The 25,648-nt window shown below is 38.1% G+C and overlaps 1 protein-coding gene across 3 annotated transcripts in view; it reads left to right on the top strand.

Annotated features, from left to right (window-relative positions):
- The window catches only part of LOC149550625 (D-alanine-D-alanine ligase family), a 332,888-nt gene that overhangs the window by 66,865 nt on the left and 240,375 nt on the right, over positions 1-25,648 (top strand). For all 3 annotated transcript variants that reach the window (XR_016354220.1, XM_089793611.1, XM_089793612.1), the window contains 3 exons: positions 11,572-11,658; positions 14,534-14,755; positions 15,012-15,059. Coding sequence is in view for 2 of the 3 variants with exons in the window: in XM_089793611.1 (XP_089649737.1) it covers positions 11,572-11,658; positions 14,534-14,755; positions 15,012-15,059 (357 nt within the window). In the remaining variant the exon portion in view is untranslated. The remainder of the gene's footprint in view (positions 1-11,571; positions 11,659-14,533; positions 14,756-15,011; positions 15,060-25,648) is intronic.

Genomic DNA, 25,648 nt, shown 5'->3' on the forward strand with positions numbered 1-25,648 from the left:
ACAGTAATCTAGTATTTGATACAAATTTCAGAGCTTAAACCGATATATAACCAGCAGATATACATTCGAGAAACCCAGAAACAATGTGTTTATTTCCTCCAATATCTAGAAACTTATACATAAACCAACAGATTAATACAAATAACCCAAAATGCGTTACTGTATTATATAACAGCAATACAATAACGTGCAACAATTTAGAATATCCAATCTTACAAACAGAAATAACAGTCAGATTGGCAATATAGATAGAACCTGAAAGAAGGCTAGGTTTGCGTCCAACCTTGAAAGTTTCTTCAAGGGTTTGCATCCTCAAAGAAATAACCAGAACTGTTTCCAGCTCCTAGATTAATATTGTCTTCAATATTATAATCTTCATATATCCTCTCAAGTGGAGCTTGTTGTACCTTTATTACTTTTCCCAAAGAGATGCACGCTCATTCAAGCAATGTGGGATAAAGCAACTTTTTGTCCTTTAGTCACTTAAGTGAACTTAGTACCTTTTTAAAATAAAGTGACAAATTAAATAAACCTTTAAGTCACTTAGCTAGTAAACCATAAAATCTTCAGCCATTAAAATAACTGACCAAACGAACTTGGATAAGCTCGTGCTATAGCTCATTGGAAAGCTCTGGACAAGACGCTTCCAACCCAACACTGAAGTACTGAAAATACTGAGCTCTGATTACTTACTAAAAATAGTAAGTATCTGGACAACTTGCCAAAATTGCTCTGATGGGTCTGGAACTGGAAATGTCTAGGCCAAATCTCGAACTGAACCCTGTACAGAACCTTTTCGCCCCTGAAACCTAGGCGAAGTGAGCTGGCCACAAAGAATTGTAATGTCCCAGAAAAAGGGGACATTACATGATGAGTTGATTGATGAGCTTCATGGTGCATGTTACTTAACGAAGATTGAATTGAGATCCGGCTACCATCAGATCAGAGTTAGAGAGCAGGATATTGAGAAGATTGCCTTCAGATGTCATTGCGGGCACTTTGAGTTTGTGGTTATGCCATTTGGGCTGACCAATGTGCCAACTACTTTTCAATCCACCATGAACAAGGTCTTCCGTCACTAGTTGAGGAAGTATGTGTTAGTCTTCTTTGATGATACACTGATCTACAGTCGGACTTGGCAGGAGCACATGGAGCACTTGGAGACAGTTTTGGGGATCCTGCAGTCGGAGTCCTTGTACCCCAAGGAGTCCAAATGTGATTTGGGCATGACAGAGCTATTGTATTTGGGTCACATGATTAGTGCAGAGGGAGTAAGGATGGAACCTGATAAGATCCGTGCTATCGTGAATTGGCCTACTCCAGAGACCCTGACACAGTTGAGAGGGTTTCTTGGGTTGTGTGATTTCTACCGTAGATTTGTCAGTGGGTATTCACGCCATGTAGCTTCTATGACAGATTTGCTGAAGAAGGGAGCCTTTGTTTGGACACCAGAGGCACAGGCTTGCTTTGAGAGATTCAAGGAGATCATGACTACATGCCCTGTGTTAGCATTGCCCGACTTCTCGAAGCCATTCGAGCTTCAGTGTGATGCATCTGGAGAGGGTATTGGTGTTGTTCTGATGCAGGATAAGCACCCCATTGCATTTGAGAGCAAGAAGCTCTGTGGGCTAGAAAGATCATTTAGTATATATGACAAGGAGATGTTGGCTATTATGCATGCAATGGCTAAGTTTAGGCAGTATTTGGTGGGTGGTAAGTTTTGCATTAAAACTAACCACAATAGTTTGAGACATTTCCTTGGACAGAGAGATCTCAATGACAGGCAGCAAAAGTGGGTTAGTAAATTGCAGGCTTATGATTTTGACATCTCCTATGTAAAAGGGACTCAGAATGTGGTAGCAGATGCATTGTCACGAAGACCACATCTCAGTGCTATGATTCAGATATCAGAGGATTGGACGCGCTTGATCATTGCTGAGTATGCTAGAGATTCATGGGCATCCAAGATTATTGATGGGACAATTATTGATACCAGGTATACACTTGTGGATGGTTTGATTATCTACAAGAATAGGATATTCTTAGTCCCAGGATCGAAGGTGAAGCGTATTGTTATGAGAGCACTACATGATTCAGCTACAGCTAGACATCCTAGATACTTCAAAACGTAGAGGTAGGTACAGGAGCGATTTACATGGAAGGGGCTCAAGGCAGATTTGTTGCAGTATGTTAGAGAGTGCCCTGTTTGTCAGCAGAATGGAAAGTACTGCATCTTTGTGGTGGTTGACAGATGACAAAGTATGCTCACTTCTTCGCCATCCCCTCAGAGCTTCAAGCTGCACAAGTCGCAGAATTGTTTTTTAGAGAAGTCTTTCGCTTGCACAGCTTACCTCGAAACATCGTTAGTGATCGGGATGGATGATTCGTTAGTATCTTCTGGACAGAACTGTTTCGGATGATAGGGACAAAATTATCATCGAGCATGAGTTAACACCTGCAGACAGATGGCGAGTCAGAAGTTGTGAACAAATGGCTCGAAGGCTACCTACGAAACTACGTCTCGGCACAACAACGTGCGTGGGTAAAACGGATCCATCTCGGGGAGTATTGCTACAATACAACGTATCACATGTCAATCGGGATGACGCCGTTCAAAGCTCTGTATGGGCATGAACCCCTCTCCTTCATCGACACATTTTTGGGCGACAATTGCACTCCAAAGGCTAAAGATTGGCTTTAGGAGGACAAGACATACTGAGGAGCTTGAAAGAAAACTTATAGCAGGCACAAAGTCGACAGGTGTACGACGACAGACACCAGATAGAGAGGAGTTTTGAAGTAGGGGATCTGGTCTATCATTGGCTTTAGCCATACCGATAGTCTTCATTAAAGGGAATAGGAAAGGAGAAACTGAAGCCATGTTTTTATGGCCCCTATCACGTGATTTGTCGCATTGGTGTGGTGAGCGTGGAGGGCAGGAAAGTCCCTCTTGCAACCTTGACCTGAAAGCTTGCGTGTGCTTCCGTAGGAAGACTTCTGCGCTTTACCAAGGATGAGTTTATGAAGTTCAAAGTAGCTCCACTATCCAACATCACCGTGACCCTTTGTCCCTGAAGGGTACCCTGCACACGGAAAACTGTGCACCTCGGATTGCCAACTAATGCAATGGATTCCCCACACTGTACTAGGGCAGCAATCCTCTCTGTATGGTTTAAACTGGCCATGCTGGTGTCACTGCTAGCTTGGATATCTTCGACTGACATTTCCTCTTGTTCGTGTTTGTCCTCTTCATCAAACACTACCTCAATGTAACGAACCTTCCCCTTCTCGAGGCATTGGTGACCAGGCTCCCAAGGTCCCTTGCAATTGAAGCACAATTTCTTCCTTCGGAGTTCTTGTCTAGATGCTTCATCCAATGATGGCTTCTTGGGCAGAGGTTTGTCCCTAGAAACATTGGCGGTTTTGGATGTGAGTGACTCCAAGAGGATGAGGATGATGCCGACGACGATGCCATGCTTCGTGCCTTACTGATCACTTCCAATAGGGTTGGCGGATTGAATCCCTTCTCCCAACCCTTTAGTGGTTCTGCCAGCCCGTCCATAAAGAACACGACCCGCCTTCTTTGGGAGATGTCTGTGACCAACACGAAAGTCTCTGAAATTCCGCAATGAACTGATCTACGGATCTAGTTTGCCTCAGTTGCGCCAGATCTTTGAAATTGAGCTCGGGATCTTTCTCATCAAATCGTTCTATAAATCTCTCTGTAAATTCCGCATAGGTCTTTATTTGATCATGCCCTAATGTGATGGTGCCATGGTGCCACCATTCGTGCACAACTCCTTCCAAGTGTAGCGTGGCAAATTTGATAGCTTCTTCTTCAGGCATAGAATTCAGTTGGAAGTATTTATCGGCTTTCATCACCCACGCCTGTGCTGAAATAGAACCCGATCCGTCAAATGGAGACAGATTCACCTTACTCAATTTTCTCTTGAGATCATCGTTAAAATATCCTCCTCTATTTCCGCCTCCTGAGTATCTCATTCTCAGATTTGTGTAATCCTTGTAGGAAATGTCCTCTTCAAGGTTTGCATTCCTCCAGTCCTCTCTTATCTCTTCGAAAGCCGAAAGTCTTTCTCCGTGATGTGTTCCCGTCCGTGGTGGGAAGGTTAGCATGGAAGGTCGAGAGCATGCTGGCTGAGGGTGTGGTTTACCCGATACCGAGTCCGCGCTGTGTCCATTTTGTTCTCTAGATATTTTGTTTTCCGCCAACTTCTCGAGGGTTTCCTCCATGAGTTGCTTCGTACCCGTGATCTGTGCCTGATTCAGGGCAAGTTCCCTCAGAAGTGCCACAAGTTCGGTGCCGATCGATTCCCGTTCGTCAGCAATTCGATCAACGGAATGTGTCCTTCTTCGCTTCCGGCTATAAACTCTCATTCACTGTCCATAGGCTGGCAAGATCGAAGAGCTTTGATACCACTGTAATGGACCAATGTCCTTCTAACTTCTATTGATAGAGCCGTACGAAGGATGTCTAGGGCAATCCAACAAATACAGGTAAGAAGTTGTACGAAAGGGTGCTCAGAAGATGAAGCCGTATGGAGATTATATGTTAATGGGCTGTACGGTGTATAGCAGGCGTACTTAGAGACCATATGTTGCCAATAACATGTAGAGGATGAATGGAGTCCGTACGGTGAGGATATTGCCTATTGGGATAGCCGTATGTTGATGGCAATGGTTTGTAGAGGGTGTACAGAGGTGGGAGGCAAGGACAGGAGGTCGTACGGTTCAATGTCCTACTATATTTTTCCTTATAAGTATCTATATGCTCAAATAGTGTTCATACAAGCTGAAGGTGATTGGAGAAAGGAAATACTTCAAAGTAGGGAGCTGTACTCCAAGGCTGTACGGTGAGGTAAGGAATGGAATGAAGGAGTTAGAAGCCGTACGGATGGAGGGGACTTTTTGGAAGGAAATAATGGGGCCATATGGTCAGTCTACAGTGCCTAATGCTGAACAATAATAGATGTCAAATGATACCACTTAGAAATGCAGAGAGTAACATACGCAATTTGCATACGCAGAGTCCACAGATTCACCAACAGGAACAGATATGCAATTAAGTCCACAATTTGCCAAATACAGTCCAAGAACACCACCAGAATAGGGTGAGGGTTGATTCCCACCAAAACTGAGCAAGCCAAATTGGGAAGGTCTTTCACTTCCAAAATGGCGAACAATGGCGAACTCCAACAAGAATTCACAATACAGAGAGATATAATTCAAAAGCATGCCTAGAGGCTACTACGAGCCGTGCTTAAATACCCATCGGGAAAAACTTTCCGAGGGTGTACAAAGTTAGCTGACGGCGAAAAACTACGAAAATAAAACAAGATAAATTAGGTTTGAGAAAAAAAAAATCAATCGGCCCGTTACAAAGATTAAATCATTTATTTTATAACGAGGACATTACAACACAACTACACAATTATTAATTAATGATATATGACTTTATTGCAATCTAAGACTTAGACCAACGATGTTTATGAATATGATGCTTTTGGGACGAAAGTATTTGTAAATTTCTACAAATTATGAATATTAGGCATTTGAATACTCTATTTATTTGGTATTGTGAGTATCATTGTTCTTATAATTTATAATTTAGAGCATATATACATCCATGCGCATCCCCCTTCTCTCCCAACACACACACAACCCGTACTCAAGGAAAAAAATTGTTGTTCTTGTACCATCATATTGTGGTTTTATATGTGTACTTGCACTCTTTCTAGAATTGGTAACTTAGTCTTCCATAACTTTGAAGATGCAAATTCAACTTGATATGTATGAGATATTTTCCACAACAAGTCAAATTGTGATATTGCTATCAGGATTCAACTATGTAGTTTCTTAGTCAAACTCATTGACTCATGTTTCATGAGAAGTGGTTCACAAGAACCCATCTGTCATGAGATTGAATGAAACACTTAGTACTCATTGCATCTAGGTGATGCTCATATAGGTGAAGCACTTGTTTACCGCATAGGTTAATTAAGAAATGCACATAGATAATGAACCCGAATAGCAACAACAGTACTCCTTTATTCGCATATGCCAACAGATTACATCCAGAGCATAGGATGATTTACAATGTACCCAGATGGGGTATAAATACTTTCTGCCGAACCTTTCCGAATGGGTTCGTCGGCTACATAACAATCCTAATCTACCCGTCGGCTACAAAATCTTTACCGACGACAACACCCTGTCGGCTACACAATATCTACCGACAACATCATCCCCCCCAAAAGAAAAAGTCGTCTCCAGACGACAATTACAAAATATCTGAGACAAATTAACAAACAAAATACATTAACTGACTAACTACAACAAGATAGATCACTTTCATATTCATCCCGTGCCTGCACCAAATTGGTCTCCAACCCACACACATCTGTAGCCTCTGCTAACACAATACTGTCTCTTTAGTAAAGCTGACCTTGATAGCCACCTGTGCTGCCAACTCTGGGTACACTGAGCCAAGTGTCGCTATATTGCTCTCAACTAGATGATCAACTCCTCTCGAGCTCTCTATACATCCACCAAAACAACCTCACGTCCAACACCTACTCCAAGTGCCTCTAGTATACAAACACTCCATGCTTGCAGTAGCTCCAGGTCTCATCAACTGGCACACTTCCCATGATTGATAACCACAATGACTGGGGGTCTAGGGGGCAACCGCTGCCCCTCGACGCCAAGACCAAATTAGGACTTCCGAAGCCACACAAATCACCATTTTCGTGATTTTCTTTTGATCCTATACTCTTTCTGGCAACTGCTTGCATTTTCCACCTGTTTACGTCTGTCCCTTCCCCTTGGCATCATGCGTTACTCATTCTGAACATTTTTGAGTCGTCGTTGTCGTTCTTTTTTTTTGGTTTCTTTTTTATTTTTGTAAGAACGAAAGCCGTGGGAGATCTCACATGAAAGAGGAACTTCCAAACTCTCGCCGAAAACCACAACCACTAATCCAAGGTAGAAATGGACTCGAGATTTAAAGGAGTAGAAAAATTATCTTGTGGGAGGTTAAAACAGAAACAATCTAGCATCTACGGGGATACTATGCTGTCCGTGGAAGAAACAAAGATATGCTGCGAGGATAAAAAGCAACCAGCGGGTCACCCTCCGTGGCAAAGGTGTCCGCGGGACACCCTATCCCCGAGACACTCAATCCGCGGGACCACTTCTGCTCTTTCATTTCTTCTTCTTGGCGAAACTTTCTTTCCAGACACCTACATGAGCTTATCCGGCATTTGAATGTAATCATACACTTGAGTTATCCTCGTTGCCTGTCTTTTCAAAGCGCATTGAACCATAGATTGAGCTCTGAAGTGCTTCTTCCCAATAATTGAAGAGATGCTTTTTCTAAAAAGGGCTCCTTTTGAATCCCCCTTAGAAGAATCCCCCATATCCCTCCCTCGGAGTCGAACTTTGGGCAACCGCTTCTTTGGATGCCTCTTTATGGAATCCAGCACAACCAATGGACAATCCTCATTATCTTGATCAATGGCCCATTGTGCCTGCAATTGCTTCTCCTCGAGTTTGTTCAGATTATATAACCTTTCTCTCAGGCTTTCCATGCCGCGTACCATGAATTCCGTCGGCTGCCATTCCTCGCCGTCAACTATATTCTTGATTTTAGAACCTTCACTCTGTATTGCTGAAGTTTTTATTGAGCCTGTTCTCTTTGTTTCCTGTGCAAACCATACAATGTGTTTTCCTTGCTGTCGACACCCTTCTAATAGATCAGTGTTTCGTCGTAACCTTTTCTTCCTGCGCAGTCGAGATCTTTCCTTTTTCTGGGTTCGTACTGTATGTTCTTCCCTTCAGCTTCAGCCGTAACCGCCTTTCCTTCTTCCACTTCTCTATATTCCTTCGAACATTCATTTTCCTCTTCTTTCTCACTTTCGTCCACCCTTAACATATTACAGCTTGGAAAGAGTTCGTAGTCCTCTATCTGCCAGTGGTAAAGACCGTTGACAGAATCCAAATCGTCATCTATTGATCCTCCTTCCAACTGCAGGACTCCCTCCTGATCTGGTTCCATACATTGCCTGCGTTCATCTTTTGCTTCAGGATCTGAGGAAAAAGCTTCTTCCCCCAGCATCTGGGTGTGCAAATCAATGACGAATTTCCTCCCTTTGCTTTCAAGTGATGAAGTGTTTTTCTTCCAGTCATGTTTAACGCTAGCTTGAATAAGCCATCCGTGGCCCAGAATGGCGTCGTATCCTTTTCTCTTCAACGGGATCACGACAAAGTCAAGTAGGAACGGTTGTGTGCCAATCGTCACTGGTTGTGCCATCAGAACGCTGAGAGGTTTAATGCCCTGTTAGTCTGCTGTCAACAACTGGAATGTAGGTGGCCACAACGTCGGTTGTCCCAACTTCCTCCAGGTGTCCTCGGGTAAGACATTTACGCCGGACCCTTCGTCAACTATTGTGCCTGTGAGAACATGTCCGAGGATCCCCATCTCGATGACCGCCGAATGTCGTCCGGATGTGAGGGCTAGCAACATTTGGTCTTCTCCGCCTGCAGCAATTTCCTTCCCTCTACCTTGTTCTCCTGGTATCCTCGGAGTTGGCGCGATATTTGTGAGAGTGGATCGGAGCTAGGGCATCGTAAGAAGCAAATCATTTATCTTGACAGGTATCTCCGTTTGCAAAATTTGCCGTACAATGTTTTGTTCCGCGGAATTCCTCGCCGAAGTGCCGATGGTGTCCTTCAACTGAGATGTTTCGGCTTGCGATGGCTTTTCAATCTCCGCCTGCGCTTCCCCAGATTTCCTCTTTTCTTTTGCTGGGTTTGGGTACTCTTTTGCTTGCCTTCGTGTAATTGCCAAAACCTCCTCTTTGTCTGTCCCGACAGTGATCAAATTTACTCCGGATTTTGGGCACTTGGCACCTTCATGGTCGTCGGGTCCGCACCATCTGCATAATAATTTCGGTGTGGTTGCTATTGTGCACTCCCGGGCAAAGTGACCCCACAAATTACAAGTTCGACATTGAACAATCGGTCGTCTGTTTGCATCATACTGGATTCGACTTCGGCTGCCATTGTTATTGCTATTGTTCGCATTGTTATTGTTGTTTTGCCCTTTGCTATTATTTCTGTACCCACCTGAAGTGGCACCATCAATGTTTGTGGTTTTGTTCCCTCCTGACATGGAAGCTGCCTGTGTAAGAAGCACCTGTTGAGATCTTTTGGTTTTCAGATTGAAGGGGCATTCTTTTATGGAATGTCCATGATCTAGCATATCTCGCAAAACTGGTTCTTTGGACAAGATCCCTTTGTGTGACCTTCCACCTTACATTCCGTGCACCATAGTTCGCTTCCCTTTGTTTCCTTTTGCATGTTTTTAAATTCCTTCATCATACGGATCACGTCCTTCTGTAGGGTGCGGACCTTCTTGCTACTGTTTTCATCATCACTGCTATCCTCTCCCGATGACACGTCGTCATCTAAGTCGAAGGAACTATTCTTCTTCTTCTTTTTTGTCCTCTGCTCGCTTTCCAAGTTCATCACTCAGTTGTATGCTTTTGTGTATGATGACGGTGGCACAATTTTCATCTTCTTCCGCAACTTCGGGTGTAGGCCTTCCATGAACCATCTTTTCTACAGTCCGTCTGCTGGCTTATTCTCCATTTTGTTGATCAAGTCCTTCAACTTCCTGGCATAGACTCGGACTGTTTCATTTTTTCCTTGTCTTGTATTGTATATTTCTGCTACAATTTTGTTGTCGTCGCGGAGTAGTTGAAATTCCACCGTAAACTCTTTCTTAAGGTCATCCCAAGTGGTTAGGTTCTAGGGATCTGCATCAACAAACTAGTCAATTGCAACACCTCGTAGGGTGGCCGGAAATTGCCAAACCCATTCATTTGTATTGGTTATGCCATTTGCCCTCCAAATTGTCTCGCATGTCTTGCAATGTCAGATGGGGTCGTCCGTACTATCTCCATCAAACTTCGACAGCTTTTCCTTTGGTCCCACCATCACTACTGGATTTTGTGCACGGGCATTGTTCAGTCCTGCAACATTGGCGCTATTCACTCCCGCACCGGTGGTCTGTACTCCCACACCGGTGGTCTGCACTCCCACACCGGCAGATTGTTCTCCCACACTGGCGGTCTGCTCTCCCACATCGGCAGACTGCACTCCCACACCGGTGCTCTGCTCTCCCACACCAGCAGATTGTTCTCCCACACTGGCGGTCTGCTCTCCCACATCGGTGGATTGTTCTCCTACACTAGCGGTCTCAACAGTTGCGAATGTTGGTGAAGAAGTATTTTCAGAAGTTGTCCCTTCCAGAAGTGTACCTCGGACGAAGAGTTCACTCCACGCTCTTGCTCCGTTGGCACTCTGAGCTGTGCGAGTTGATTCTCTTCCGTTTGGACTCTCTTCCCTCGGCGAATACAAATTCAAAAACTCTTCCCTTGCTTCCTCCACCAATTCCACCTATTGTCGAGTCTCCTCCAACAATTCTTCCACTCTTCTGTGTCCGTCGGCAATCTTCTGAAACCTTCTTTTGCATTCGGCTTGCTGTGCTAGAATTAAATTTTCTTGTGTAGTACGGATTCCATCTTTTCCCTTGTCCTTATTTCGATCCTTGTTAAGCTGATTTGACATTAAACTTCATTCCTCCCTCCTTCCAGGTTTATAGGGCAACGACACCAAATGTTTACCACATAGGTTAATTAAGAAATGCACACAGATAATGAACGCGAACAGCAACAACAGTACTCTTTTATTCGATCCTTGTTAAGCTGATTTGACATTAAACTTCATTCCTCCCTCCTTCCAGGTTTATAGGGCAACGACACCAAATGTTTACCACATAGGTTAATTAAGAAATGCACACAGATAATGAACCCGAACAGCAACAACAGTACTCCTTTATTCGCATATGCCAACAGATTACATCCAGAGCATAAGGTGATTTACAATGTACCCATACAGGGTATAAATACTTTCCGTTGAACCTCCCCGAAGGGGTCCGTCGGCTACATAACAATCCTAATCTACCTGTCAGTTACAAAATCTTTACCGACAATATGAACCCCTCGGCTACAAAATCTTTACCGACGACAACACCCTGTCGGCTACACAATATCTACTGACAACAGCACTAAGACTTTCTGGGAGGTCACCCATTCCATTACTACTCCAGCTCAAGTGCGCTTAACTATGAAGTTTCCTCCATAGTTAAGCCCTCTTTGCTTGCAACCCCATTTGGAAAACCTCCAGCAAGTGTTGTGCCTTGTGAACCATTCAATTTGAAAGCCCCTTAGGCTCATCAATTAATAAGTAGGAAATATTTTCTACAGCAAGTCAAATTCTGATATTGCTATCAGGATTCAACTGTGTAGTTTTTGTGTCAAGTTCACTGACACATGTTTCATTGACATTAAAAGGAAAAAGTGTGTTCTATTTATTTTAAAATTGCGTTATTTCAGCATACATTAAAAAAATGAAAGAAATGATGATTTTTGAAGTGTTAAATGAAAGCACTTTGCAATCATGTAGTGATGCACTCATGCCTTTAACCAGGTGGAATTACACTTTCATGAAAGCTCAGTTGTGGATGGAAATGGAGGAATATTCAACTATCGCCACAAATATCTTCCAACTCAACAGGCATGTACAGTTTTTGTTGCATCTTCTCCATTTTATTGATTTTATTTTAAAGAGGATAGATTTTTTGGCATGGCTTATGACTCCTCACATGTTGAGAAACCTGATCTAAAGATATTCTGATGTGGTACTGTGCTAGAAGAATAAAATATGAGATACCTGAGCGGTGAAAAAAATGAACTTCTATACAGTAGTTGATGCTAGAATGGAACATTAATGTAAGAAGTTGGTAGGATCTGTTACATTATTTTGATCATAATCATTTTGATTGATTTTAGTAATGTGTTAACAGTTAAACTACCTCATGCTTCTAGTTTTTTATTTTAACAGAATAGCACTATGGTTTGGTCTGGATTGCAAAAGCAGTCTATTATTGTCTATTAAAAATTCCTCTGATTTTTTTTCATATTTATTATGACAAGGGTTAACTTTGAAAGCATTAAATGATTGAGCATATAAATTCATGCCATATTTATAAGACTTGTATTTGGCAGAGTGATTTTGACTTCTGGACATAGATCTGACACGTACTTGGCAGGGTGACATTGACGTGGACATAGCAAACTACAAATGATAAGATATGGCTATTTTTGAAAGGATTTAAAGTTTTTATCATACAATGTTCATCAAGTAAACTATAAAGGCTAATAAACTTATGAATTAGAAGCTACTTTCTTTGCATATGTCCGAAACAAAACAAAAGATTCGTAATCTGGATTCAGTTTTGGGCAAAATGTTGACAGACACTTCAATTCAACACAAATAGGATTTTTATACTTTGTGACTAAATGAAATCCTATGAAAACTACCATGCTTATGTTGTTTAGCTAGATGCAGAGGTTAAGTAGCACAAGTGCATGTAATGACATGAATAGGTCTAAACATGAGGATCTAAATGCTTTGGTAAATTGAATTAAGGATAAAGTACAAAGCAGTGATCTCCAACTTAAAGTAAACTTGCAAACTTGCTAAAAATGATTCGTTTTACTTTAGATTTTATAACAAATGATAGAGAATATTTTAATGAGGATTTAGAAGTAAGATTCACATTACTAAATTTTATTGAATGAATCATAGTACACATACTTCTCGAGTACTCATAGACTCAGCGAGCACTTGTGAGGTTTTTTATAAGATGACTAATTTGAGTTGGAACTTACAATTGACTAAAAATGCTAAACAAACTGTTACTAAAATTATTCTGCTGTTGGATGCAAGTATAATTGGACACAATTAGAAAATGCCTTTAATTTTTGTGGACTTCCCACAATACCTATGTGAGTACTGAGCATAAATCTGGACTATTTTTGCAAACTTCTCTTGGTACTCTTATTAATATGTTCTACAGATTGTTAGAAACTTTCGTTGATTCAATGCCCACATATTTTAAATAAGTTCTATTTTGTTAAGGAATTCAAGTACATTTTTAAATTGCAGAGTTTTTGTAAGTTCTATTCCTTGCTTCTTCACTCGTACCAAATACCCGAAGGGGTTTCAGTTGTGTTTTCAGTTGGTGATAGTTGGAGACTTAACCAACTGTGTCAAGTCTATTTGTATGGAATTGGGAACAAGTTAGGGGGTGGTGAATGTTGGTATGGATGTTAATGTAAGACTTTGGTAGAATCAATAAAATTACATTCTGCTGTTGGAATGTGTGTGTGTTTTCTATCGTGTTGTTCTTCATACAGTTCCACTGGTATTAATATAACTTGCTGCATGACATTAGTACATAGTTACATTAACAATATTACTTCCATATTTGGCATGTAACAGTACCACTTACATATCTAGCACATAACATTTTTTAAGATTATTTTGTAAATATCAAGGTTGCATGGGTATGCATGCGCAAACCCATTGTATGTGTAATGGGTACTGGTATGTGTATCCCGTATCGGTACTTGCCTGGGTATGTACCATGTAGCCGGAAACACAATGTCAGTTCACACATTTTCCCCCTCGCAAAACGTTATAAAAATTGCCACGTAGATTATGATGTCTGATTTTTGTTTCAGTTTTTCATTTGCATATGAGCATACTGTTTATCAAGCTTAATTCAATATGTAATCAGTTTGGAACTTTGATAAAATATTGATTAACGGTAGACTACTAAACTTTTTCTGATTCTCAATGTTCAAGTTAGAACTAGAAGTTTATCATTTGCAATATATCGCTATATGATTTATGATCTTTTTGTTCATATTTAAAGTTTGCCTTCTTTGTTATGCATCTAAAGTTTAAACATTCAGCATAAATATTGACTGATATTTTCAGATTTCTTGTTTTGAAAGCTCAATGTCATGACTCATGACTCATATATTCAGATTTTCTATAAAATATCAAAAGTATATTTAAATTTTTTTAGGCATACCCATGTACCCCGTCTCCAATATTGAAAAATAGTTATACCTGTACCCAAAGTACCCAAGTACCTCTGTACATGTGCAACCTTGGTAAATATATGGGCTTTCTAATGCTTAGAAATTTTGCTGAGTTCTGGTACATTTTTGCCGAGTTACTGTAATTGAGTCAAATACGGGTCAGGTGTTTCGATTTCTCAAGTTTTTAAGTTAGATCAGCAGAATATCATGTCATATTGACTAAAAAGCTTTTAGCCGAGAAATCAAAAGTACCTTGTTTCTTCTACCATATTATATTGAACAAGATTTGAATGTGAATGAAAACCTATTTCTAGGATGTAACATGTTAAGTTGCTATCGTTTATTGGTTTGGAATGGCCGATTGCTTTTCACGTCATCCCAGTTTTCAATTGTCATATATTATAGACTAAAGCTTCATTTTTGTTTCATTGCTTCTATTCTGTCTTGCTATACACATGGTAGGTTTTCTTAATGGGTGCATCTTTTTTTTATGGTAGGTTACGTATCATACTCCACCGCGATTTTCAGTTGATGTTATTGATCATATTCGTAGGGGAGCAGCAATGCTCTTTCGGTGCTTGGGGCTACGTGATTTTGCACGTATTGATGGTTGGTTCTTGCCATCTTCAAACTCAAGCTCTTTAAAATTTAAAAATGATGAAGAGAATTTATTTGGCAAGCTCAAGTCAGGCACAATCATTTTCACTGATATAAATCTTGTAAGTATTGTTTATGTGGAAGCTTTTTGATATGCAATATAGACAATTTTATTGATTCCACATTAATAACATTTTACCTTATTGATCAGATGAGATGGTACATTCTGAAATATTGATATCTAAGACCTGCAGTTTTTTTATTTTAAATATTAAGATCCATGTTCTATAGGTAGCTAAAATTATTTTCTTGAATTCATAATGCTATGCATGTTTGGACAGCTAACTATTGTTTTAACACTTTCTTTCTTTCTGCCAGATAAGTGGGATGGAGCAAACAAGTTTCCTTTTCCAGCAAGCTGCAAAGGTGCTTTAGAGCTTTCTCTTTTTACATGTTATTAATCCAACAAGTAACAGGTTCTTTAAACTATGCTTGTGGTATATGCAACTGAATAGTGAGGGTCCCTAACCTTTATGGTGGAATATTTTTATGAACTGAAGTTTTTCTGTTAGTGAGAAGTGAGAGTTATGAATGTATTTAAACTATTGTTTTGTGTCTTGTTTGTGATTTTGAATTCCCTTTATAGGGTTAGGTTATTTGTTTTTTTTGATCTTTTTCTGTTTTCCTTTTTGTGGTAGCCTAGCAAGGTCTCCATGGGTTTGAACAAAGTTGTGGTCAAGCTTGCAAACTTAGTCTATCTTGTACTTCATTTGCAGAACCAAACTAGTTTGTCACAAAACTTGGAGTAGGGATCGAGATCAACACCTGGTCTAGACTGGTCCAAGTTTGGATAGGATTTCAGGAGAAGCAAGCTTTATGGTCCTATCCTGATTAAATATCTATGTTTTAGCAGCTTGAGGCATGCCTAGAAGAGACAATGTTGGAGCTGCTTTCTAGGCCTTCCATAATGATTATTTATTATTGAGTCTTATTCTTGTTAAGTTAGGTCCACTCTGTCTTCTTGAACTTTGTAATGGTTTCCCATGCTAGCAATTTTCTCCTCCAGTTATGGGGGTTATATTTTTTGAGAACACAGTTACATTCAGAGGAGAGGGGGCAAGTCTGTATATTGACAAACATTTATGTTTTCAACTTAGTATCATAAACATATAACGTAATCTCAAAGCATGTTCATTGCACTTTAACATTCACAAAGATCTAACTATTATGATGTAATGTCTGCTTTTTGCCTGACATGTAATTATAGAAATACATAATAATCTATATGCTCCATGGAGTTTTTGGGATGGGGATGTTTTAGGGGACGGGGACATGTTTCCGGTACGGGTATCGGTCGAAGCCAAAATTTAGGGGACGTGACCTCAAGGGACGGCAATTAAAAACATAGGGGATTTTTTTATACATAGAGACAAAATTCAAATATGCATAACATTGATAAACCATTCACCATAGACATTTTAGAAGATCAATACATGGAATATTATCAAATGACAAATACTAATTACTTCCATTATAACAATATCACATACATATATAGCAAAAATCAAAATGTCTAAGGGCTCCAAGTATCATGCTGAAATCAGAATGAAATAAAGAGAAGTCTACTAAAATATTTAGTAGATACTAAACGCAAGCTTTCTTCACTAAACACAATCTTTCCTCACTGCTGCTATTACTCTTATGTTTTTTTTCTACCTCTTCGCAAGTATGTCAAATCTAAAAATGATTAGAAGAGTTAGTATTTTAATGGACCAAATATAGGTTGCATATTTTTATTATGTCTTTAAGACGACTAGGGGCCGTGCGGACAGCAAAAATTAGAAAAAAAAATTGATATTTTGGGGGCGTTTTGCCTTTACCAGATTGGCTGGAAAAAAGGGGACGGCCAGCAGTTTCGTGAATGGATAGGGGACGACAAAACCGTTCTCGGTACTGCTGGCCGTCCCCAAGTTACCTGCCAAAAAAAATTGGTCATTTCGGGGACGTTTCTGAATTTGCCAAAAGGGGACTACTTAAGCGACAGCCAAAATCCATCCCCGCGTCCTTGTTTCGTCCTCAGTATGAGTATGACCCTAAAACCACAGGGGATGCATCCCCGTGGAACATTGATAATAAGCCTAGCCTATAATCTATTCTCTCTATAGGCTAAAGCATTAAGTTAATAAAACGTGTTAAATGTTTAATTAAATAGGAGGAAAAAGCTGTAGTTCTTTCTAATATGAATCTAATTATTTATTGATAATTATTAAAAGGGGCTAACTTGAGATATGACTTGAGTCTTTCCTAGGCCATCAAATTGAATTACTAAATGATTTTTTCAATAAAAGAATCAAAACAAGGAAATTGATAGCTTTTTGGCTGGGGTTTCTTGTAATTAGTTCGATTGGGGTTTTGGGTGTCATTCTACTCTCCATTGTTGCTGGTTTGACATTAGCAGCCATATCTGAGGATGTAAACTTTCCAAATTCGTAGGTTGGATTGAAACCCAACACTACTTGAGAGGCGGGCTCACTTCGGGTTCATCATTGAGCAGATTGCCATTCTTTTAAACAGATTTTGGAGGAGAACTTTTGCATGTTCTAGCATTCTAAGAACAATATATTTGATGTAACAGCCATGCATGTTTTTTATCAGAATTATAATCAATAGACTTGTGTTTGTAATGGCTTATTTCCTTGAAAATCTATATTGTTTCCTTTGTGTGTTTCGTTTACATGTTATTTTGCATTGCAATGAAGCAAAACATGGGAGTAATTGAAAATCCAAATAAGATTTGAGACAAGACCCTAGTTTGGGATATTTCATATGAACACAAGATATGTGTGGAAAGCCTAAAGGGAGAAAACAATGCTATAATATAAAATCTTCTTTTACAAAGTTCGTAGGCTTAACCTACCAAAGGCACCAGTCCATCATTCTATTCATGAGCACTTACTCACTAGAAGCACCATCCCCTTATTGTATTTTCCACCTTTTCAAAGTTGATTCTTTAATGCATGATGGATAATCTTTTCTCCTTGTGGGTTCTTTTGGGATGGTATTGGGTAGATCTGCTATGAATTTTAACGTTTTTTTTCTGCTAGTTGAATATTCTTGTGAAACACTTTTGTGATTAGTTGATACTAGTGAAAAATTTCTGCGGTTAGTCCCGGATAGATCTACTACGAAGAACTGCTTACTATTCAATTTAAAGTTCAAAGAACAATTCAAAATATAAAACTTATCTGGATTTGTGTAGAATTCGACAGCTCCTCGTCATGCATTTTCTTGTCCCACGATGAGTCCTAATGAATAAAGCTTATAATTTTTCAGGGAGACTTTATCTCTTCGAAGAACTTATGGTTACTTTTTAATATGCATTTGTGAACCTTAGGGGGAGACTTTATCCCATACTAGGCCTCTTTGGATATCCCTTTAGGACTATCCTGCTTCATAGTCTTTAGGAGAGACTTTATCTTGTCCTAAGCTTTTATGGATATCTCTTTACGAGTATCCATCTCTATTTAATCTGTAGGAGAGACTTTCTCTCACCCTAAGGCCTTTATGAGTATCCCTTTAGGATGTACTCATCTTTGTGATCGTTTAGGAGAGAGTTTATCTCATCCCAAGTCACTAGGGGTATCCTTTTAGGATTATCCTTCTCTACATAATCCTTTCAAAGAGACTTTATCTCATCCTAAGGCCTTTATGGATATCCCTTTGGGACTATCCATCTTTATTAATCCTTGGAGGAGACTTTATCCCTTCCCAAGCCTCTAGAAGTGTATGATCTTTTTGTAGTTTCATACAAGGAATTTGGGAAGATTTTGAGTGTAAATACAACTTAAAATTTGTGTTAATATACTTATTACAAATTCTCATTTTGTTTTAATAATCAGTTACTTGTCAATCTTGGAAAAAATAGGTATGAATAATTTAACTAACGTGAAGTGAATAAATTCTCAATTTTATTTCCGTTCATTTCTAGTAATGGTTGCTAATTTCGTTCTCAAATTTATGTACTAGATTGAATTTCTTCAAAAATCCATCACTTGTCCCCTTCGTTTTGTAATTGGAGATCATTGAGATCTCCTGTATCATGTCTTGCTTTGTTATGTGACTCTTCTATTTCCCTTTCAGATATTGCTTCTATTCTATTGATTTGATTTCTTTTGTTACACTAGTGTCCTAAGGCCCATGGTTCTCTGCACCTAAAACATAGGCCTTTTCTTATCACGTCCTCTTTTTGCTTGAGAGCATCGTTGCCTTGGCATTGATGCCCAACACTCCATTGCCCTTTGTAGAAATAATACTCTTTTCCTTTATCATCTTTTCTAGGGTCTTCGTGTCTATATCCTATCTTGGCTTAGAAATTCTTAGATCTTTCTTTTGAAGGATCAAATTCGACCATTCTCACTTTTCTAATTGCTTCTTCCAAGTTTTGAGGTTCAAGCGATTTTTTAGCATGTTTGGTTGAGTCTTTCAACTCTTTGATAAACATATGTGTAAGTCTCTTTTGCAAAAGGTCTGGGACCATAATGGATAACTCTTGGAATTTGCGAGCAAATTCTTCCGTTGTTCTAGTTTGTCTGAGTTGAGTTGGTTCTTGGAAATATCTTTTGATGTCCTTATCATCAAATTTGTTCATGAGCTTTTGGGTGAATTCTTCATAGGATTTTACATCTTTATGTCTTGATGAGATACGTCCATTAGTCCACCAATCATGTGCTGCTCTCTCTGGATGAACTACAGCGAATTGGAGGGCATCTTCTTCCGTCAGGGGATATAGAATAAAAAATGTATTTAATTTTTCTAACCATTGGTGCAGTGTAATCTTCTCCAACCTATCAAAATTTGTAATTTTTATTTTGTTGACTTTATGTTTGAGTTCTTCATTTTATAAGCCTTATGGATGTCTCCCTTCATTTATCTTCACAAAACTCTCTGAATGATACCACTTATCTAATGTTAGGTTCTAGAGCTGAATATACCCTTGCAATATCTTCAGTCCTAGTCATTGGTTGCTCTATTTCTTTTTCTCTTGGTAAGAATGATAGTTGTGGTATCCCAATTACATAAAATACACTATTATTTTCTCAGTGATTGGAGCTAGCGTCTCTTGCCTGCTTGGGTTGACCTCTCAAATTGGTGATTGAATTTCCCATATCTTGCAATACTTGGAGAAGTGCTTGATTTACTTTTTCCGTTTGATTGAGTATAGATTGGCTGGTTTGGTTGGTTTGTTCTATATAGATTCTCATCTTGTACTCTAAGTTGTTCATTGTGGTTTTCCTTGTTCTCCTCTTATAAGTTTGTAGAAGCCTTCACTCACAGGACGACAAATTATGCTTTGATACCACTGTAATGTCCCTAGTATGATCTTTAAAGATTTATGACTGATTTATTTCAAAATTTGAGTTAAGAGGTTCTTTTATAGTCAAAAAATCTTCTTTTTAGCACAATATACTTTACAAATTTGTATTGATGTTGGTGGTCATCACTTATTATGAGAATGATAAATTGTACTGTGATGCAATTGAAAGTAATGGCTTAAGGTTTGTCTTTAGTGGACAAATAGTTTATTTCGTTCCACTATTTTATTTGAGAAATGTTACGCCAATGAGCCAACTAACTTTGTTTCGAACAGATGTCGTATAATAATGTTTATACCTACAAAGTATTCCCTTGATATATATATATATATATATATATATATATATATATATATATATATATATATTGCTGATGTATATTGGTTCCTCTTATGGAAAACTCTATTTAGATGATATGCTTGTTATATTTCCTTTGGTTTACAAATACTAAGTGGGCAATGTTTTCCAATCCTCACCTATCGGGATGTTATTATGAGTTCTGAATTAATAACTATGCAATGTTCGACTTCTTCCTAATTTATTGATCGTTAGGTTATATATCTTTGGTTATACTGAGAGCAGACCCAAACTGTATTAAGCAAAAGGTAGTAATATATATTCTTTTGATTCTTGATGATAGGAAATTGTCGGCAAATGATCTGTCCTCACCATTTCTGCCATTGATTATATGTGTTGTCTTGCATTTTGTCACCACAAAATGTAGGTAACAGTACGAACCTTTTTCAAGCTTAGTTTTGCATTTCTTTGAGTTTAGTTCGTTATTCAATTGGTTAGTACTGATCAACTAATCAGTACCAATTGATATAATGAATCCTTTTACTGAAGGCCTTCATCAAGTCGTTTTTGTTTTGCTTTCTGTCGAGCCTTTGCTTGATTTTTGAAGCCTTCACAGTCCGTTCTTTGCTTTTGAGTTTGCGTTTGCTTGTTTTTAGTCCTTTGGATTTGCTCGTGTCATGCCTTTCGTTTTCCCCTTCAATTTGGTCTAACCTAGAGGTAATTGGAGTTGTCAGTCAAGAGATAAGGTCATTTTAGTGCCTCAAAAGTGGACATTTTAGGTGCAACAGCACGAATTAAAAATATGATGCCATATTTTCAATTTGACATTCACTTTTTCAAAAATATAACATTTTACTCACTTTTTGTTATGTTTTTAAGTTACTTTTACTTTAAATTTATAACTTAAAGTGACTATAGTGCACTTTATGTTATAATTTTAAGTTGAGTTACTTTTTAATTTTCCACTTAAAGTGACCATAGAACTATATAGTTATATTTTAAATTGTTTATTTTTAAATCAAATACTTATATAAATGTCACTTTAATATAATGTTTATGTATTATATTTATTAATATGATGCATAAATGTTATTTTTGACCCATATTGATGACATTTTTATAAAAATAAGTTAAATGCATAACTTAAAAGCCTTAAAGTGGACTTTTTATGTGCATATGCATGTAAAAAACTATAAAAAGTGGAAACTTTTCATGCTATTGCATATAAAGACTCACTTTGAGGACATTGTTCATGCCATTACATCAAAAGCTTGTAAAAGTGGACCTTTTTGATGCAATGACATGAAAAGTTGAGGTTTTGTGCTTAAGCATCAAAGAGGTGAGACACATTTTAAAACATGCAAGTGGCCTCAAAAGGTCCAATTTTGCCCATGAGCATGTTTTAAAACATGCAATGCACTCCAAAAAGTGAGATTTTGCATAAAGACACATTTTAAAACATGTAATTGACCTCAAATGGTCTGATTTTACATGAAGACATGTTTTAAAATATGCAATGACCATGAAAATGTCCGATTTTGAGAAGGAAATGTGTTCTTGCTCCCCAAGAATTTGATTTTGGCCATAACTCAAGATTTTCTTCATGGATTTGAACAAAATCTTTTGCATTCAAGGCGTTTTTGCTTAGTGATCATTTTGCTTCCATCAAAGATGAGTTTAATGTACTAAAAACCATTTTTGGGAGTTCATATCTAGGGCACGTTTTTGAAGAAAAACTCCAAATTTCTTCATTTTTGCTCATAACTTGAGTCTTACTCAATGAATTTGCATGAGATTTGTTCGATTTGAAATGTTTTTGCATGGCAATGAGTTTCTTTGCTTCTAAAATGGATTTATTTGCCTCAAAAACATTTTTGAAACTTTCATAATGAATCACGTTTTTGTTTAAAATGCTCAAAAAATTGGGGTTTAAATCCACTTTTATGCGTTTTGAAGCCACTATTTTGCATTTTGATCCATGCATATGCATTTGGAAAAGTCGTTTTTGCATTCACAAGTCAAAAATGACTCAAAAACATGTATTTCTTTTTACCACTTTTTGCAAAAACGGCCTAGGTTTTTGCATAAAAAAGTCATGTTTTTGTTCAAAAAACTCAAAAAAATGCATTTCCAGCCCATATCTTTGATTAAGAGGGATTGTTTTTGAGTTTTAAATGTATGATATTGTCTTTGGAGACCATTTATTTGCCACTTTCATGTCAAATTTGACCATTGAATGTCCATTACATGCAAGTGCGAAAAAAGTCAAAAAGTTGTTTAAAAATCCAGATTTAAGGGAGAATTGGTCTTAAGTCTATAAAACTTGCTATTTTGGCACTTTCTCCTTCATTTTTGGCACTTAATCTTCATGCAAGTGGACTCTTTCTTTCTTGCTATTTAATTTGTGCTTATCTTGCTATTTCCATGCATATTTTAGCTTGAAATTGCCCATTTGTCCATATATATGCCATGAAAAGTGCATTTTGCCTTTAAAAAGAATGAAAACTCTCATTTTCACACTTTTGGAATTTCCCCAAACTCCAAATTAGACTTTGCATGTTGAAGTGGCTTCCTTGTTGACATGTTTGAGTCTTTTGCCAAAGGCATGTGTCTATTTTTGTGTTTGCTTTTGTGTTTTGCTTGTTTGCATTTCAAATTTTTTCTCCATTTGGAAGAAATTGCAAGTTCTTTTCCTAGAACTTGAGTACGTTTCACTTCACTCCAGTTTCCATTTCCATGTCACATCACTTCATCTCTCACTCAATGAAATGCGATTACATGTTTTTCATCCCATTTGCCATCCACATATGCATTTAATCCCATTTTCCATTTCCATTTTCACCCATCTCACCTTTTGCTTCCATTCGTACAACATGATTACACGAAATGTCTTACGTGTAATTGCCTCTAAAAGGTCTGATTTTGATTATAAATCACTTTTTGAAAAGTCAAAAAGATGTCATGTGCATGTTTTCCCATGCAATTTGACCTTGCTTTTCCTCAAAGGTGTCTATAAAGTTTATTTTTGCCTCTCTATATGCATTCGCACCTCCATGAGCAAATACATGTTTCCGCATCTTTCCATGTTTTCCATCTTAGCCTTCATTCGCATATACACGTAAAGTGTATCTTTCACTCACACTTGCATCTCATTTCACTCTTCACCTTCCGTTGCATGTTGTATTTACATGTAATCCATTTTCCGTGCAAGGACATCTTGAAAGCCAAAGTCACATTTTGAAAATCAGCAATCTCCATTTGTACACATTCCCATGCGTCAAGCACTTAAAAGAAAAAAGGTTAAAGATGCTGATGGAAAGTTATTCCGAGTTTACATCTAGACATCGTCAAAGGTTTTCAAAGTGTTAGAGAATCTAGAATGTGCCAATCTACAAAGGAGAATTCACAACAACTTGAACGAGAAAAGCTGGATCACATCAAGTTTCTACATGACAACGGACAATTCATCAAAGTCAGAGGTTACAGAAAGACGCAACACCATGGTTATCAAGGTGAATGCAGTGGTACAAAATACAGGAACTCCCAATCCTGTGATCATATGAGATTGCGTTGTCAAGTACAGGGTCCTTCAGGATTGTTTCAACTCTCTTCCGTCTTCTTCTTCTTTCATGTTTGTAATCGAAGAGAATGTAATACGACTTACATATGTAATTACATGTAATGCAAGTTACATGTGTATGTAAAAGATGTAATGTGAGTTGCACGTGCAGTTGCATGTAACCCTATATTTTCTCTTCTAGTTAGACTCGGTCAAAGTTGGTTGAGTTGCTCCCACTTTTTCCTCCACCTTTTTCTCAACTCCTGTGCCTATATAAAGGAGTGCCCCCTCATTGTAAAAAATATCTTTTGTTGTATGCAAGAAAACTTTGGCACATTTGTGCAAGCATAACTTTGATTGTGTAGTACGAATTTGGGACAAAAGTGAATAAAAGAAGCAATTGGATTCGAAGCTTCGACTGGAAACAATTGTGATAGAGCAAATTAGAAGCTTTGACTGTAATTTGTGCCTATTGTCTTAATTCATGTTATTATTATGTGTTCAATAAAAGAGCATAGTGATTTAAGAAGCAATCAGAGCCGAAGCTTTGACTGGGAGCGGTTGTGGAAATATTTAGCTAGAAGCTTTGTCTGTAGCTTATACTTCTTTTTTAATTCGCAAAATAGTTAGATTGTTCTTACTTTTAGGAGTCTTTGTGTCCTAATTGTAAAGATTTTACCATATAGTAGTACAACAGGACTTAGAGCCAAACTGGTTCGTTTTGGCTAGCCTTTGAGTTAGTTAAAATTTATCGGTGTCACTGTTTCCAGCTGGTGATAGAAGTGTAATTAGAGATTCACCTTGCCCATTATTCACCTTACGAATAAGTGGATCCTTTCTTGAAAGTTAAGAAGAAAGGATAATAGTAACACCCAGTTTATAAATCTCTCAATTTTTTGCTTACCTTGAGTTGATCCAAGGAACAGTGAGAAGGGGGAGCCTTCCCTTTAAGGTAGGAGAGACTTTGTCTGACATGCTATGGCTGGTCATCCTATTTTGCGATTGAACTTTTACCCAAAATTGTCGGTTGCAAAATATCCACCCAACAATATGTACGTGCCATAATATTCTATGTGTTCGACTTTTCCTTCTTACCCGATCATTCGCCTTCTATTTGTCGCCCTTGTTACTTTTCTAAACTAGCATATATGTATTTGTTTGTCGATATCTTGTATCTTTACTCACTGTTTGTGTTTATTTGTCTATATTCTGATTCATGCCTCTCAAATGATCTTGCCTGTCAATATAAATATCTTCTTCAGCATATGGATGCATCTCTTGGATGCCAAAGATAGTCGTCTGTGTTGACACAATGATTGTACCTTCCCATAACAGCTTTATATATGAGTTATTATTAAGGGACCCCTTAATAATATTATTATCACATTTAATTATTTGTTGTCTTTAGTGTTTAGCTTGATTCACACTATCATTTACTGTAATGATTATCTTCCTTTATAAGTCGATTATGAAATAGACTCTACTAGTCAAACTATCCATTATATAATCTGCTCCATTATTTTATTACCATTGGTACTCATATCTATGTGATCGGTTCCTATCTTTAATCTCCCTTTATAAGTTTATTGTGATCGATGTTTACTAATAAGTGAGTCTTAAATTAGACTTTACTCATATGATATATATATAATTATTTGTTCATAACTAATTTAATAATATTATAATATTAATGGGTGATGTTATAATAGTTTAGGAATAAATTGTTATGTTCTTCATTCTGTAGTGGGTTCATAGTCTTCAGATTCAATATATAATTATTTATTCTA

Source organism: Cupressus sempervirens, chromosome 7 (genome assembly GCF_028749045.1).
Source record: "Cupressus sempervirens isolate cs-2001-9-10 chromosome 7, ASM2874904v1, whole genome shotgun sequence".
Classification (NCBI taxonomy): Eukaryota; Viridiplantae; Streptophyta; class Pinopsida; order Cupressales; family Cupressaceae; genus Cupressus; species Cupressus sempervirens.